Raw genomic sequence first — 18,366 nt, 5'->3', positions numbered from 1 at the left:
CACCAGGATTTTTCATTAGTATTCATTTTAAATTGTTATTGGTTGAAGGTCATTTGGTCTTCACGACTATAAAATATTGTTACATATCATGACCTGCAATAGTGTATCTGATATCACTTGCATCTTCACCAGCAAGAGTAGTAATTTGAGTGTACAACATCTTCTTTGAATTTCCTACTGCAGCGGGCTCTTCCTACTGGCTTTTCTTGTATCCTTAGGCTTGACAGAATCCCCCCTCCCTGACTCTGAGGACGAGTCTCCGGAAGACATGCGAGGGCACCCCAAGCTGAGCCCCTACAGCTTGTGTGATAACCGGACTCCCACCAAGAAGCTGTCAAGCTCACGGGAACCAGTTCAGGAGGTGGTCATCAGTCAGCCCGCACCCATATCCTCTCAGAAGAAGCAGGTGCCTGGGGACAGCAGCTCCGACTCTGTGAGTTGAGTGGAAATCGGATACTCTCAGGTGTTTGCATGCAAAAGAACTGGCAAAAAGCATTATCATTTAACTTAAATATTGCCTCTGATACTGTGTGAAGTGGCAGTCTTCGTGAGCCTCCAGTGTGCTTATTGCAAAGCTTTGTCTCAATCGGTGTTTGCGGCAGAGTGTGTAATTTGGTGTGTTCCATATTAGTAAAAACAGGAGTTCTGTGGTGTATAAAGAGGACTCACAGCACATATTGAAGGGTTTAAAATGTTGACTTCACCATAGCCTGGAAACTGGCCCCAATTGAACAGAATGTAACATTGAATATAGTTTACGTGTTTACTTTAGCAGCACGTCTAAATTGTCATGTTAATAAATTAGACAGAGTTGTATTGAATAGTAGTTGGGCATATGCAGTGCTTAATTTGTGCCGGTGGTTTCCCGTGCCCAGCACTGACACTTAATTGTCAGCACCGGCTCTAGTGACAGTCCATCATATCGTGGAGCTATCTTTTTAATTTTGAGATGAGCACAACAAACGTGTTTATTAAGTCAATATACGTTGAACACCAGCCTCTCGTGCCATTATTATAGATGTGTGTGGCCTGGAATAGTCTGAATTGTCACACTTGTAGAACGATGGTTAGGTGTTATGCAAGTGTTGTCATTGGCAGTGCTGGCAGGGTATGGGTGGTGCAGGCTGCAGTGGCCTTCCGAGACGGGCCCTGGCACTTACTTTTTTTTACAAACTAAGCACTGAGTATACAGGTGTGTTCTGTACAATACAGTAGACAGATCATTATGCATGCTGGTGCTACATTGAGAGTGACTAAACTGCCATTAAAAAATAAAACCCAAACAGAAGGGTTAATTCCCCGCTGCAAGCTAAATCTCAGTGCACATGCAATGCTTAGACATGTTCAAATAGATTGCGGTAGTAGGTGTCTTCTGAGATATTATGGATGTCTGATATTTGCTATGGTGTGTCCCATGCTGTATAATGGGTGCCCATGGCATGTAAGGCAGTAATCAGCTGCTTAGTAGGTGGGGGTCCCTTGGCATGTAAGGTTGTGTTCCATGGCATATTGGGTGAGGGTTTCCCATGATATACAAGGTAATATTCAAAGCCTTTCAATGTGATGTTGAATAAGGTGTCACATAGAGTATACAGTGCAACCACTGCATTGTATGTAGGGGTCCTATGGTGCAAATAATAGGGTTGGATGATCTGTCTGGTTACACTGGCCTATCAGGCTTTCTACTAAGACCACCATGGCCCAAAGAAGCTTATCTATTCAGTTCGGTAGGAAGGTTTTCTGGTAAAAAGGTGGATATTTTCTAAATGTTTTTATTACTAAATCTGTCAGTATTGTTTTTCCTTATTGTTTTCATTGGATGTCAAGCTGCAAGTAACCCTTTGCGAACACGAACTATACAAAAGAGGCATAACTTTTAATAACATGGAGTCACTTGGCATATAGTGTGGTGTTGTGTATCATAAAAGGTAGTGATGTGTGATATATAAGTTAATGTCACATGGAGTGTAGGACGTTGCATGGCATTTAAGGTGTTGTCGCATGGATTATAAGACAGTGTCATTTGTATAAAACAGGGTTGCATGGCATGTAGGACGCTGTGTTAATCAGTGTCGCATGGTGGTAAATGTGGCATTGTAAGTGTTGAAGATGAAGTTCTGACCTTTGGCCTATAAGGTATATTGTGGTCACATATATTGGCCGTCACATGGTGACATATGGGACATCACATACTGGGTGTCTTTGGAGTGCATGGTTTTAGGTAGAGTAACACATCGAATTTAACAGCATTTGAAAATAGGCATGGAGGAGACAACATGACCCTTACCACAGAAACAATACATTTTAATGACAGCACTACTTCTTGCTGTTTTCTTGCCTTGACATCTAGGTTCCATTTCCTATTTTTGAATCGTCTTTGACATTGGCTCTTATCTATAATTCCAGGCTCTCCTCCTCTAACCCAACTACTGCATCTTCCTTTCACCTTATTTCAGAATGTAGCACTAGAGATGGGCAAGTTATCTAATTAATTGAGAGACCAGAGTGAAGGTCTGAATTGAAACTAAGAGCCATAACTCAAATTAAGCCACTGACATATTTGTCATTGAAATCTTGCAACAGACGTCATGTAAAACTAGGTTAAAGGATCTTCAGAATTCAAACGGAGAAGCTTTTCCCTTTAGCACATTATATTGTATCACTGCATTGAGTGACGTGTATTAGAAGTGATAGTTTTCATGAACTTACTACAAGCATGCCATTGTAGATCCTTAAAATACCACAGAAAACACAGACACTATCCATCGTGGATCCTCAACCACCCAATTAATGATTTGAACGCAGACCACCTTCCCACCATAGCAGGGCCACGAAATAGATTAAATTATAATGCCACCACTTCCAAACTATGAACATTTCAGGGGTATTAAATAAATAGGCTCCATCAGGCCGGTAGCTGCCCAAACCTCTCACCACCTAAAAAAATGCAAAAAAAACTAATTTATGAACCCCAACTTCACAATGAAGACTTTAAATATAACTATCATGGAACCTGAAATAAGACAGTGGATGCCATTTTGTCACCCTTCCTCGACAGCTATTGAGACTAGCAGAGACCCATGATTCAGCTGTCCTAGTACTTCAGTTAGAACAGTGGCGGCTGGCAGGGAACAGAGGTGGTAGGGGCGGAGAAGGGGGGAATGAAAAAGGTTTTAAAAACTACTTGCCTCCTCACAGCCGCCTTCGTCTCTCCTCCTTCGTTGCTTCCTGACAAGTCCCGGAAGCACAGAGGCTCCCCCAGTGGCGTAGCTAGGCCTTAGGCCACCCATGGCGACCTCTGTGTTTGCCTCCCGCGGCGACCAAATCTAAGAGTGGGGGGAACTGGCGATTCCTGCGCCGTCACCCCACGACAGCCACAGGTAAAAGCGGGGGGGGGGGCGACCCCTCCCAAAACTCATGCTGTCTGGGGCAGATCGCCGTCCCCCCCTTGCTACGCCACTTGGCTCCTCTAAGCCAAGCACAGCGCAGCAATGCAGTGTTGTGATTAGTCTGAGCGCCGTAGTTCTGCTCTCAGATGGGGACAGGGAGCCTGTATATGTTCCCCACCAGCACGGCCGGTTTGGGAAGAGAAGCCAGTCCTGCAAATTCTACTCGACCGACCCCCTGAGGGGGGATCTTGTGGCACTGAGAAGCTCTAGTGGCAAGCACCACTGCCGCTTTTATTTTGTTACAGGGAACCGATATTGCAGCCCTGCTGCAAAACCATCCCCCAGTGACAAAACCGGCCCCCACGGCCGCAAAACTGGCCCCCACCGGTCCACCGGGAAAACGCCCAGTGCCCACTACGGCCAGTCCGGCCCTGCCCACCAGGCTGTGTTTTTTACCTCCTGGATGGGTAACATGCTAAGTGCGCAAAACTGTTTGGCCGGGCCCAGGTGGGTAGCCAAACCGTTATGCGCACTTAGAATGTGCATGAACCATTCCTCCCGGACTCTGATACCAGCCCCTACCCACCCTAACCCAGCCCTGCAGCGAAGAAAAAAAAATTATAATAACGAGGTTATTATAATTTTATTTGTATTTTTTCCTGCTCTGAGAGCAGTGGGGCGACGCTCCTCCACCTTAGTATAGGAGCAGCCCCTGAGTTGCACACGGTGTCAACCAGTATCTTGAAACTCTTCCAAGAATTAAAAATTATGAGCAAGTCAAATTACAATTCTACACTGATTTGAAATTAGTGATTTAATTTGTTTAAGGTGAGGCAAGTGACAGTAGGTTCAATGCCTACAACCAGCCATTATACAATCCTTGTTGCATCGCAATAGCAAAATATTATTTAAACTAAACTATCATGCGATGTTTGAAAGGCCAAACAAAGCCAGTCCGAGTATATCTTTCTAAGGTAGTATCCACCTATTGTATAACAGAATCAGAAATGCTCACTTAGAGCAACTGATCATCGCGGAATCATTACTGGAATAGTAATACATACCAATTGTTTACAAACTCTGCCTATACTGGCAGCATGATTTCATTGCTACTAGTTTTAGTTGCTAGACGGCGGTGAAATGAAACCTTTTCTTGAAGATCCCAGTAGCTGTTCCCCAGTGTGCGTGAACAGAAGCAAGTCAGGAAGACAAAATGCTGGAGATAGCTCAGGTGCCCCACTTCCTCCTCAGAAAAGACAAATTGATGGGAATGAGTAGGTAGCCAGCCCGTGAGCTGGTCTTTCATAGGCTGCTTGTCATGAGCCAGATGAGAAATGGGCCGGAGCCACTGGGGACCTAATGGCTGGTGATGAGCTTCTTCACCACCACCACCCGGCTATGAATCCGTTCGTGACGACTGTGAGGAGGGCGAAAGAACCACCAATGCTTTCTTCCAAATTGGCCTGCTGCGTGCTTAATGGAGCGGCATGCGCTCGTTCACGGGCAGCCATTCTGATCTGCCACCAAACCCCCCATGACTTGATGAGCATTCATTTTTTCTGAAATGTTTTTGCCCTCAGGGCGGGATGAGTGGATTTTGCAAGTCGGAGCAGTCCCACAGAGACTAGAATAAAATGTCCATTGTCTTGTGCTATGCCAATACCCATCTCTAAAGGGATCACTGTGACTTGAAAGGAAGCCGCATGTGGAGCTGTTTAATTTTAATGTTGCAAGTGGTGGTGAGAGATTGCCTGATGCCAGGGAGGTGAAGCATCGGTTGTAGAGTGGGGGAGAGGTCTCATATAGCTGTCATTGATTGTCTAATAGCGCCCCAGTGCACATACAGAGGATGGTAGCCTATATTCGCTCTTTGGTTGTCGCTTGGTGGCTGATAGGTGGTGGCTATGAACAGATGTTGCCCAGATGTGTTGGTATGCGGCAACTGTTTCTGTGTGTGAATGCTGTGAGCTGTGCCTGCTATATTGCGAAAAACCTGGCTCTCGGTTTGCGGGCACCGTCCTTCCGAGAGACTGAAGAGGGAAGGGTAGTCATGCTATCCTCTTGCATATCCTTTGCCTATCTGTCTTGCTGCCTCTTTTCTCTCTTTTCCTGAGTGTGCATTCACGTGAAATGTTGTGCCTGGGCTGCTTGGTCTGTATGCTTACAAGCATATTACTTAGTCTGCTAGGCACATCGGTGGCACGCTGCCTGTGAACTGACTGCAAGCGCAGTTCCCTCTGTACTAATGCCACGGTGCATGTGCACGGAAAACAATGTGGGTGTGCATAACACTGTTGCAAGTGCCGGGTGGGGACTCCGGTGCAAGTGGACTGAGGGCACGAATCTTCTGCAGCTTCCTCTCTACCGTGGGTGCTTGACTGTGCATCTGCAGCTCTGTTATGCACTAAGGACAATAGTGCATCTGCAGCTCTACATCTTCACTGGGACACAGGGATGTGTGAGACGGCTGTGCACTGAGTCCACTGGTTCATGTGTCTGTACTGGGGGCACTGGAGCAGTGTCTCTATGCTGTCCACCCTGGCAGTGCATGTGTAGCTTGAGTCTGTACTGGGGGAAACTGGAGCAGTGTCTCGATACTGTCCACCCTGGCAGTGCATGTGCAGCTCCGAGTCTGTACTGGTGACACTGGAGCATCTCTGTGCTGTCCGCCCTGGCAGTGCATGTGTAGCTCTGTGTCTGTACTGGAGCAGTGTCTCTGTGCTCTCCACTCTGGCAGTGCAAGTGTAGCTCTGTGTCTGTACTGGGGACACTGGAGCAGTGACTCTATACTGTCCATGCTGGCAGTGCATGTGTAGCTCCGAGTCTGTACTGGGGGACACTGGAGCACTGTTTCTGTGCTGCCCGCCCTGGCAGAGCATTTGCAGCTCTGAGTCTGTACTGGTGACACTGGAGCAGTGTCTCTATTCTGTCCACCCTCGCAGTGCATGTGCAGCTCTGAGTCTGTACTGGGGGCACTGGAGCAGTGTCTCTGTGCTGTCCACCCTGGCAGTGCATGTGCAGCTCCGAGTCTGTACTGGGGGCAGTGGAGCAGTGTCTCTGTGCTGTCCACCCTGGCAGTGCATGTGCAGCTCCGAGTCTGTACTGGGGACACTGGAGCCGTGTCTCTATACTGTCCATGCTGGCAGTGCATGTGCGGTTCCATGTCTGTACTGGGGACACTGGAGCAGTGTCTCTATACAGTCCACCCTGGCAGTGCATGTGCAGCTCCGTGTCTGTACTGGGGACACTGGAGCAGTGTCTCTATACTGTCCATGCTGGCAGTGCATGTGCTGCTCCAAATCTGTACTGGGGACACTGGAGCAGTGTCTCTATACTGTCCATGCTGGCAGTGCATGTGCAGATCCGTGTCTGTACTGGGTATACTGGAGTAGTGTCTTTATGCAGTCCACGCTGGCAGTGCATGTGCAGCTCTGTGTCTTTACTGGGAACACTGGAGCAGTGTCTCTATGCTGTCCACCCTAGCAGTGCATGTGCAGCTCCAAGTCTGTACTGAGGACACTGGAGCAGTGTCTCTATGCAATCCACGCTGGCAGTGCATGTGCAGCTCAGAGTCTGTACTGGTGACACTGGAGAAGTGTCTCTATGCTATCCGCCCTGGCAGTGCATGTACAGCTCCGAGTCTGTACTGGTGACACTGGAGCAGTGTCTCTATGCTGTCCGCCCTGGCAGTGCATTTGTAGCTCTGTGTCTGTACTGGAGCAGTGTCTCTGTGCTGTCCACTCTGGCAGTGCATTTGTAGCTCTTTGTCTGTACTGGGGACACTGGAGCAGTGTCTCTATACCGTCCACCCTGGCAGTGCATGTGCAGCTCCGTGTCTGTACTGGGGACACTGGAGCAGTGTCTCTATACTGTCCATGCTGGCAGTGCATGTGCTGCTCCAAATCTGTACTGGGGACACTGGAGCAGTGTCTCTATACTGTCCATGCTGGCAGTGCATGTGCAGATCCGTGTCTGTACTGGGGATACTGGAGTAGTGTCTTTATGCAGTCCACGCTGGCAGTGCATGTGCAGCTCTGTGTCTTTACTGGGAACACTGGAGCAGTGTCTATATGCTGTCCACCCTAGCAGTGCATGTGCAGCTCCAAGTCTGTACTGAGGACACTGGAGCAGTGTCTCTATGCAATCCACGCTGGCAGTGCATGTGCAGCTCAGAGTCTGTACTGGTGACACTGGAGAAGTGTCTCTATGCTATCCGCCCTGGCAGTGCATGTACAGCTCCGAGTCTGTATTGGTGACACTGGAGCAGTGTCTTTATGCTGTTCGCCCTGGCAGTGCATGTGTAGCTCTGTGTCTGTACTGGAGCAGTGTCTCTGTGCTGTCCACTCTGGCAGTGCATTTGTAGCTCTTTGTCTGTACTGGGGACACTGGAGCAGTGTCTCTATGCTGTCAGCCCTGGCAGTGCATGTGTAGCTCCGAGTCTGTACTGGGGACACTGGAGCAGTGTCTCTATACTGTCCATCCTGGCAGTGCATGTGCAGCTCCGAGTCTATACTGCGGACACTGGAGCAGTGTCTCTATACTGTCCATGCTGGCAGTGCATGTGTAGCTCCGAGTCTATACTGGGGACACTGGAGCAGTGTCTCTATACTGTCCATGCTGGGCAGGGCATGTGTAGCTCCGAGTCTGTACTGGGGACACTGGAGCAGTGTCTCTATGCTGTCCGCCCTGGCAGTGCATGTGCAGCTCTGAGTCTGTACTGGGGGCACTGGAACAGTGTCTCTGTGCTGTCCACCTTGGCAGTGCATGTGCAGCTCTGAGTCTGTACTGCTGACACTGAAGCATCTCTGTGCTGTCTGCCCTGACAGTGCATGTGTAGCTCTGTGTCTGTACTGGCGCAGTGTGTCTGTGCTGTCCACTCTGGCAGTGCATGTGTAGCTCTGTGTCTGTACTGGGGACGCTGGAGCAGTGTCTCTATGCTGTCAGCCCTGGCAGTGAATGTGCAGCTCCGACTCTGTACTGGGGACACTGGAGCAGTGTCTCTATACAGTCCATCCTAGCAGTGCATGTGCTGCTCCGAGTCTGTACTGCGGACACTGGAGCAGTGTCTCTATACTGTCCATGCTGGCAGTGCATGTGTAGCTCTGAGTCTGTAATGGGGGACACTGGAGCAATGTCTCTATGCTGCCCGCCCTGGCAGAGCATTTGCAGCTCCCAGTCTACACTGGTGACACTGGAGCAGTGTCTCTATGCTGTTCACCCTCGCAGTGCATGTGCAGCTCTGAGTCTGTACTGGGGGCACTGGAACAGTGTCTCTGTGCTGTCCACCCTGGCAGTGCATGTGCAGCTCCGAGACTGTACTGGGGGCATTGGAGCAGTGACTCTATACTGTCCATGCTGGCAGTGCATGTGTAGCTCCGAGTCTGTACTGGGGACACTGGAGCAGTGACTCTATACTGTCCATGCTGGCAGAGCATGTGTAGCTCCGAGTCTGTACTGGTGACACTGGAGCAGTGTCTCTATGCTGTCCACCCTCGCAGTGCATGTGCAGCTCTGAGTCTGTACTGGGGGCACTGGAACATTGTCTCTGTGCTGTCCACCCTCGCAGTGCATGTGCAGCTCTGAGTCTGTACTGGGGGCACTGGAACAGTGTCTCTATACAGTCCATCCTGGCAGTGCATGTGCTGCACCGAATCTGTACTGGGGACACTGGAGCAGTGTCTCTATACTGTCCATGCTGACAGTGCATGTGCAGATCCGTGTCTGTACTGGGGATACTGGAGTAGTGTCTCTATGCAGTCCACGCTGGCAGTGCATGTGCAGCTCTGTGTCTTTACTGGGAACACTGGAGCAGTGTCTCTATGCTGTCCGCCCTGGCAGTGCATGTGCAGTTCTGAGTCTGTACTGGGGGCACTGGAGCAGTGTCTCTGTGCTGTCCACCTTGGCAGTGCATGTGCAGCTCTGAGTCTGTATTGCTGACACTGAAGCATCTCTGTGCTGTCTGCCCTGGCAGTACATGTGTAGCTCTGTGTCTGTACTGGCGCAGTGTCTCTGTGCTGTCCACTCTGGCAGTGCATGTGTAGCTCTGTGTCTGTACTGGGGACACTGGAGCAGTGTCTCTATACAGTCCATCCTGGCAGTGCATGTGCTGCTCCGAGTCTGTACTGGTGACACTGGAGCAGTGTCTCTATGCTGTCCACCCTCGCAGTGCATGTGCAGCTCTGAGTCTGTACTGGGGGCACTGGAACATTGTCTCTGTGCTGTCCACACTCGCAGTGCATGTGCAGCTCTGAGTCTGTACTGGGGGCACTGGAACAGTGTCTCTATACAGTCCATCCTGGCAGTGCATGTGCTGCACCGAATCTGTACTGGGGACACTGGAGCAGTGTCTCTATACTGTCCATGCTGACAGTACATGTGCAGATCCGTGTCTGTACTGGGGATACTGGAGTAGTGTCTCTATGCAGTCCACGCTGGCAGTGCATGTGCAGCTCTGTGTCTTTACTGGGAACACTGGAGCAGTGTCTCTATGCTGTCCGCCCTGGCAGTGCATGTGCAGCTCTGAGTCTGTACTGGGGGCACTGGAGCAGTGTCTCTGTGCTGTCCACCTTGGCAGTGCATATGCAGCTCTGAGTCTGTACTGCTGACACTGAAGCATCTCTGTGCTGTCTGCCCTGGCAGTGCATGTGCATCTCCAAGTCTGTACTGAGGACACTGGAGCAGTGTCTCTATGCAATCCACGCTGGCAGTGCATGTGCAGCTCCGAGTCTCTACTGGGAACACTAGAGCAGTGTCTCTATGCTGTCCACGCTGGCAGTGCATGTGCAGCTCAGAGTCTGTACTGGTGACACTGGAGAAGTGTCTCTATGCTATCCGCCCTGACAGTGCATGTGCAGCTCCGAGTCTGTACTGGTGACACTGGAGCAGTGTCTCTATGCTGTCCGCCCTGGCAGTGCATGTGTAGCTCTGTGTCTGTACTGGAGCAGTGTCTCTGTGCTGTCCACTCTGGCAGTGCATGTGTAGCTCCCAGTCTGTATTGGGGACACTGGAGCAGTGTCTCAATACTGTCCATGCTGGCAGTGCATGTGCAGCTCTGAGTCTGTACTGGGGGCACTGGAGCAGTGTCTCTGTGCTGTCCACCTTGGCAGTGCATGTGCAGCTCCGAGTCTGTCCTGCTGACACTGAAGCATCTCTGTGCTGTCCGCCCTGGCAGTGCATGTGTAGCTCCGAGTCTGTACTGGGGACGCTGGAGCAGTGTCTCTATACAGTCCATCCTGACAGTGCATGTGTAGCTCCGAGTCTGTACTGTGGACACTGGAGCAGTGTCTCTATACTGTCCATGCTGGCAGTGCATGTGTAGCTCCGAGTCTGTACTGGGGGACACTGGAGCAATGTCTCTGTGCTGCCCGCCCTGGCAGAGCATTTGCAGCTCCGAGTCTGTAGTGGTGACACTGGAGCAGTGTGTCTATGCTGTTCACCCTCGCAGTGCATGTGCAGCTCTGAGTCTGTACTGGGGCACTGGAACAGTGTCTCTGTGCTGTCCACCCTGGCAGTGCATGTGCAGCTCCGAGACTGTACTGGGGGCCCTGGAGCAGTGACTTTATACTGTCCATGCTGGCAGTGCATGTGTAGCTCCGAGTCTGTACTGGTGACACTGGAGCAGTGTCTCTATGCTGTCCACCCTCGCAGTGCATGTGCAGCTCTGAGTCTGTACTGGGGGCACTGGAACAGTGTCTCTGTGCTTTCCACCCTGGCAGTGCATGTGCAGCTCCCAGACTATGCTGGGGGCATGTAGTGATGACACCGGACACCAGAATGTTTAAAAGAGCAGATATTTATTGAATAAATAAATTCCTCAGAGCAACGTCGAGCGTGGTACACTCTCGCCAGCCAAACACCAACTGACGCCCGCTGGAACAGCGCGGCGCGAACATTCTAAACTGGCAGAATAGAATGACTGGAAGCAGCCTAGTCCAAAAAGGTAAAACGCATCACTACACACCCCCCTCCCTTCACTCCTGAAAGGAAGAGAAGAAAAGAGAAAAGAAGAGAAGAGGGAGAGAGAGAGAGAGAGATAACAACAAGAAAACAGGGTAAAAAGCACAGGTAAATCACGTGAGTACATAGTCTGCCAAATAACTAGGCGGTCTCCTATCACGGCAGGGTCGTGTGGGGTCAAGCCTTTCAAAAGAAGAAGTACTAGGTCGGGGGTTGTGGGCATCACCAAAGAAACGTTCCTGCCCTCTTTCACCCCCTACACCTCCTCCATTGCTTTAAATTCCAACATCACTCAAAAGCCAAAACTCATTTTCACATTTTTCAGAACTACTTCCATTAGCACCATCAACTTTATGTGCGGTTTCCTTTTCTTTGCGAAACAAAGCAACCTTACGCTTGTTCCATTTGTTTCCATTCTCCACAACAACATAGTTCTGGAAAACTTGCTTCACCTTGAATGGCCCCCAATATTTGGACAACCCACGGACTGTTCTCCCATGTCTGATTTTAACTAAGTCACCAATACAAATATCAGATGCTCTATTACTGTATACAGTATCTTTCTCTATGCTTGAAGTGGGTGAAACAAGCCATGCAGATACTAGTTTAGTGCCAGGTTTTCGCCCGCGCATCTTCTCAAAAGGAGAAACCCCTGTTACACTGTGCACAGTCATACGATGCGCCCACACCATTTCGTTGACCATGTTTCGCACATTTTTCTTGCTCTGGACCGCCATGGTAATGGTACCTTTAACCAGGCGATTGGCCCGCTCAACCATACCATTGGCCTGTGGGTTGTACAAACTGGTGCGGTGGTGTGTAATGCCGCACTTGTCTAGAAAGTCTCTCATTTCTTTCAAAACTAGTTGGGTTCCGTTATCCGTGACAAGGACAAGAGGAAGACCCTCCTCTTTGAAGACTATTTTAAGTTTCTCTATGGTACTCTTAGTAGTGACCACTGACATGAAATGCACTATGAGCCACTTAGGAGGCACATCTACCATAACCAAAGCATTCTTAAGATTCTCTTCCACGCCGTGCAAAGGTCCAATGAAATCCAAACAAACAGTACTCCATGCAGATCCAGGATCTTCAATATGGCCCATGTTGCACTTAGAACCTGTCTTGAGCCTTTTCTCGCTCTGGACACACACCTCGCAATTAACCACCCATTCATTAATTTCTTCGTCCATATTGGGCCACCAGAAGTTTTCTCTTACACGCTTCTTGGTCAATGTTTGTCCGAGATGCCCCTCATGAGCCAACGCTATTATCTTACGTCTGACCGCACACGGTGGTACAAATTTGTCGTCCCTCATGAGTATTTTATTCTCAGACATGCTGAGCTCGTCCAAAATCTTTATAAAAGGTCTTACACTGGGCCCCACGGTACTTTCCCTCTGACTCCCACTGATCAACATGCGTTCCACTTCCTTAAGGGTTGAATCTTTCTCCATACCAACTTCCACTCCTCCGCATTAACTGCTCCTCCTGCACATTCTGCCACATCACCCAAAGAAGCCATGGCTCCTTCTTGCTCCCAATCATTTTTTTCAATCACGCCGACATCCTTACGTAAAGACAAACGGGACAGACAGTCCGCCTGAGCGTTTCTCCAACCTGGAATGTGAGTCACCTTATACCTGTATTCCTGCAGGCGCGATGCCAGTCCGGCCAACCTTGCTGAACCTTTACCAGCACCATCTGGGCTCAACACCTTGACTAATGGCTTGTGGTCCGTACGGATGCAGAATTCAATACCCCACAAGAAAGTTCTGAAATGTTCCACTGACCATGCTGCAGCCAGGGCTTCGCGCTCTATTAGAGAATAGTTGCATTCACACTCTGTTAAACTCCTAGATGCAAATGCAACTGTTCTCTCCCGCCCCTTAAAGTTTTGGGACAGGACAGCACCCAGTCCACAAGCACTGGCATCAACAGTGAGAAAAGTGGTGAGTCTGGTGTTAAATGGTGCTAAGACTCCTGCATCACAAATGTCTTTTTTTATTTGCTCAAAAGCAACCTGCTGCTCCTCCCCCCATGAAAACGTACACCCCTTCTTCAACAAATCTCTTAGGGCCTCTGTTTTAGTAGCAAAAGAGTTTACAAATTTTGCATAATACTCAATTAAGCCCATGAAGGACCTCAACTTGTCTTTGTCATTGGGAGCTATTGGGCATGTATTGCTTCAATCAGGTCAACCTTGGGTCTAACCCCCTTTCCAGAGATGGTGTGTCCCAGGTACTCGATCTCTTCCACCAGAAACTTACACTTTTCCTTTCTTAGAGTAAGGCCCGCCTCCCTCAGCCTACCCAAAACTTCTCTCAGACACATGTTGTGTTCTTCAATTGTCTCCCCAAACACTAGGATGTCATCCTGAAAATATTTTACTTTTTTCACACCCTTCAACACTTCAGTCATGATGCGCTGAAATACGCTAGCTGCAGAAGACAACCCGAATGGTAGTCTCCTAAACCGAAAGGATCCCTCCATGGTGATAAATGACGTGAGATTCTTGCTCTCTTCGTCAAGTTTGACCTGGTGGTAAGCACTCTTCAAGTCAAGTTTTGAAAAGTACTTTCCACCCTCGAGCAACAATAGCAATTCATTAATATTGGGGAGGGGAAAAGTGTCAGTTACAATATGCTGATTAAGACTGCACAAGTCCACACATAGTCTCAACTTGCCATCACTCTTTTTGCTGATGACCACTGGAGAAACCCATTCAGTGGCTTCCATCGGTTCAATGACACCATCTTTCTGCATTTGGACTAACATTTCTTTTACCTCCTCCCGCACTACAACAGGCATCCTTCTAAGTTTGTGCTTGACAGGGGTTGTACCCTTCCTCAAAATAATTTTGTGAGTGCACCCCTTTAGTTCTCCCAACCCCTTAGAGAAAACACCTTCCATTTCTCTCAAGATCTCTTCAGTAGACAACATGTACAAAGTAAGTACTAACTCCTCCGAGTGTGGGTCTATGATTATATGCAGATCGAATTGATGTCGCCACCCTAGAATGGGAGGACCATCCTCCGCAACATAAATTTTGCCCATTGTACATCTTGACTTAAACAGAATGGTTGCGTTGAAAGAACCCAGAACATCGATCCTCTCTCCTTGGTATCCTCTAGGATCAATGTCCCTTGATTCCAGGACAGTTTCTGGCCATTCCCTTTTCCACAGCCACTTAGGCACAATTATGTACAAAGATCCACAGTCCACCATGAGTTCAACTTGTTTGCCTTTAATGTTAAATTCTGCTTTGGGGCGTTGTCTTTTCCTCTCGACACCACTGCCAGGTAGGACCATCAATACACGTTCATTTCCATCACCGTCAGAACATGAACCTTCTGCAACTGCCACCCTTGACTGTTCCGTTGTCTTACACATCCTAGCATAGTGCCCCCTTCGTCCGCATTTTATGCAGTCTTGTTTTCTTGCAAAACACCACTTTGAGTCACTTGTGTGTATTAAACTGCCACATCTTGTACAACCTTTTCTGTTTCATTCCTTTTCTTGTATTTGCGTTGCTTTTATTTGTCATAGATTTAGTCGGCTGATCCTTCCACCCCACAGCTGTGACTTCCTCACTCTATACTGTCCATACTGGCAGTGCATGTGTAGCTCCGAGTCTGTACTGGGGACACTGGAGCAGTGACTCTATACTGTCCATGCTGGCAGTGCATGTGTAGCTCCGAGTCTGTACTGGGGACACTGGAGCAGTGTCTCTATACCGTCCATGCTGGCAGGGTATGTGTAGCTACGAGTTTGTACTGGGGACACTGGAGCAGTGTCTCTGTGCTGTCCACCCTGGCAGTGCATGTTCAGCTCTGTATCTGCTCTAGGGCAGTGGGACTGAATTTACATCTCAGATTTCTTGTGACTCCCAGAGGGCACAATTAACGGCAATGAAAGGCAAATGCCTAATTGTTCACAATTGTCTAAAGGGGTAATGATTCCAATGAAACTCCCAATTTGTAGTTTTAATCCAGTAAATTGTGTGTTTGTTCGTTTATATTTTTTAAACCAGCTTATCTCTTGTTATTAGAGCATTTACTCCAAAGGATTTTTTTTTTTTGCTAATAAGTCTTGCGTTCTCATCTGTACAAAATATCGAAACAGGTAATCCGCTTTTGATCCATCTCTGAAAACTTTGCGCCGATACATCAAGTGGTTAAAAAGCGATAGGCGCAGAGATTCCTGGAAATGTGTGCACGAATATCCTGTCTTAAGGTTTAGGGAAACAGTAGTGCTTAAACGGCTGAACTGAGTGGAAACAAAATTCACGAGCACATAGATAGCACTGTCTTCTGTTTTCAAATCTAATAGCTGAAGGATGTTATTTTGGAGGGGAAGTGTAAAAACCTTCAGCCGCCTTATCTTCTGCCTCTCTGGACGCTTCTTCACCTATTAAAACGTCAGTGGAATCCATGCTGCAAAAATTCAAAGAATAAAACCACGCTACCATAGAAGACATAAAGGCATATCCAAGAGGAGGAAAAACGCTCTAATTTAGGGAAGGGTATCTGCTTTAGGAGCAACATTCGAGGAATGTATGCATTGCCATGAAGAAGCGATTCCCCGACCTGTGTATTAGTACAAAACAAGTCAAATTCATTGACAATAAAGTAAGTTTTCGTATATGCATGTGCTTGTGTATATTGTGTTATTTCATCTTTCGATTCGTGTATTTTTTTTTACCTTCCCTCTCTCCTCTTCTTCTTCACTCTGGAGTATTTTTTTCTCTGACATCTCCCTGCCCTAGCTGCGTGTATGGTCTTCACCGGCTCGGTTTCTCCCTCCCTGCCACTGCTGTCCTTCCAGTCCCTGTCCCATCGCCTTCCCACCTCCTTCGACTCTTCCCCTCCTCCACGCGCCGCCCTCCGCCTCCCCTCCACCTCTCCTCCACACGGCTGAAGTATTTTTTGTTCGCGATCGTAAACGCGATTGATGCCCCTTCAGCGCAGAGGACTAAATTTGAGGAGAATTAATGGAAGCGGCGTGCTGTGTGCCAGCGCGTGATGGAACCATTGCCGCGCCAACCAGGGGGAGCAGAGCCGGGGTTATTGTTCGGTTATATTGCCTTCTCCAAGGATTCCTTCCACCTGAGATTGGAACCGTTAAAAAGAAAAGTCTCCGACCTTCGGCGTCATCTCCATTTGCGCAAAAAAAAAAAGTATCTTTCAGAGCAGATGCGTCTGCAATGAAGATTGTGGCCGCAGAATGTGTGCAGCCCAGATTCGCTATCACCTCTGCTGTGAAGACTGTGCTTGCAGGGCCTCTGGTGTGAACATCGCGCCAGCAGCATCTCTGGTGCGACAGGTGTTGTTCTCCCTAATGCTGAGGTGAAACTCATGCCTGCAGACATCTCTCTCCGTCGAAAATCATGTCTGCCCCTCTTGTAGTGTAAAGATAGTACCTTACCCGCTTCTGACGTAATGATAGCATCCGCAGTCAACTCTATGAAGATCATGCCCGCAGCCGCCTCTCGATGCGAAGATCCTGCCCGCAGCCGCCTCTCGATGTGAAGATCTTGTGCGTAGCCAAGTTCTAATGAAACAGTCAGGCTGGCAGACACCAACGATCGTGCCCACAGCCACCTTTGATCTGGAAGTCCATGCCACCGTCACCTCTGATACCTTCAGCCATCTATAGCGTGAAAATCATCCCTCATGGCACCTTTAGAGTGGAGATCATATCTGATCGACCTATAATGTGAAGATTAAACCACCAGCAACATTATGTGCGAAAATCCTGCCTGCAGATGCGTCTGGCGTCAGAATCTAACCTACAGTTAACTCTCATACAAAGACCATGACTATAGCTGCCACTTCACCACTTTTTGAGAAAATCGTGCCTGCAATCTGCTTCGTTGTGGTAGATCGTGTAGTCAAGTTTGGGGCAAGATCATCATTTCATCAATGTCTCATGTAGCTATTGTGCCCGCGGCCACCTCTCGTGAGCATATGATATCTTTTGTGAGATTAGACCTATGGGTGAAATCTGCTATGAAGATCATGCCTGCAATCTCTTCTGCTTGATGCGTCATGCAGCAGTCACCTCCGGCCAAACATTAAGGCTACAGCCACCTCTGGTGCATCAAATACGCCTATCTTTACCCCTAGTGGGACGAACAGGCCCACATCCAGCTCTGCCAAACCTGACACAGTCTCAGTTGGCCAGTTCCTTGTGGTAAACTGCCATCCCAATGCTGGATTAGAAACTGTATGTACAACATTTATATATCCCAATCGAATGGGCGATTCACTTTGTCCTACTTGTCAGCTATCAAACCTGGCCACAGCTGTCTTTGTTTCTCCCTTAAAATGCGCTGCCCGACGTTGTCTTTCTATAAAAAGTTGAGCAGTTTGAAAGAAGACCCAGTGAGTTTAAACGTTTTTAACGAGTTAATTTTGCCTAATTGTGCAATCATTCTAATAATCCTTCCAGCTGTTTTATTAATCATCATCTTCATGCCAGATGTTCTGCACACATTTCCCTGACAGAACGTGATGGCGGGGGCAGAAACCGCCTAGCTTTGCTGAGATATTCAAGGTTTCAAATTGTGTCCATTGAAATTTAACGAGACCAGTTGTGAGGATCAGAAACGCTTGATGTATAATCAACTGGGCATTTAAAAAGCAAGATAGTTATTTCATAAAGTGATTGCAGGCAGTTGTGAGTAGATGGTTGTGTCCAAAATCTTCACAATAGGAGGTGGTAGTAGATCTAATCATGGTACCAGAAGTGGCTGTAGATATTGTTTTGCTTAAGTCTGTTTTGAAGCTCTGATAAAAAGGATGTTGAACCTCGAAAGAACCTTGCTTCTCGATATAGTTCAATTATTGAGACGGTTATGGGTAATTGGAACTCTCATCCTCGGGCAACATGATATGCTGAAATGTACTTTTCGTGGACCGCTTAATCAGCCACAGTCATTTACAAGACTAGATGTGTCCTGAGAAGCCACGATTTCTGGGGTAGCAGTGGCCTCAACGTCACTGGAATAAAGACAGAG

General features: G+C 48.3%; 1 protein-coding gene across 6 annotated transcripts in view; it reads left to right on the top strand.

Annotated features, from left to right (window-relative positions):
* The window catches only part of CALCOCO1 (calcium binding and coiled-coil domain 1), a 259,932-nt gene that overhangs the window by 199,056 nt on the left and 42,510 nt on the right, over window positions 1-18,366 (top strand). For all 6 annotated transcript variants that reach the window (XM_085654710.1, XM_085654713.1, XM_085654709.1 and 3 more), the window contains exon 13: window positions 219-433. In XM_085654710.1, the coding sequence (XP_085510836.1) occupies window positions 219-433 (215 nt within the window). The remainder of the gene's footprint in view (window positions 1-218; window positions 434-18,366) is intronic.

This window comes from Triturus cristatus, chromosome 4_1 (assembly GCF_964204655.1).
Source record: "Triturus cristatus chromosome 4_1, aTriCri1.1, whole genome shotgun sequence".
Taxonomy (NCBI): Eukaryota; Metazoa; Chordata; class Amphibia; order Caudata; family Salamandridae; genus Triturus; species Triturus cristatus.
Note: the sequence above shows the minus strand (reverse complement) of the source record. Positions and strands in the feature narration are given on the sequence as shown.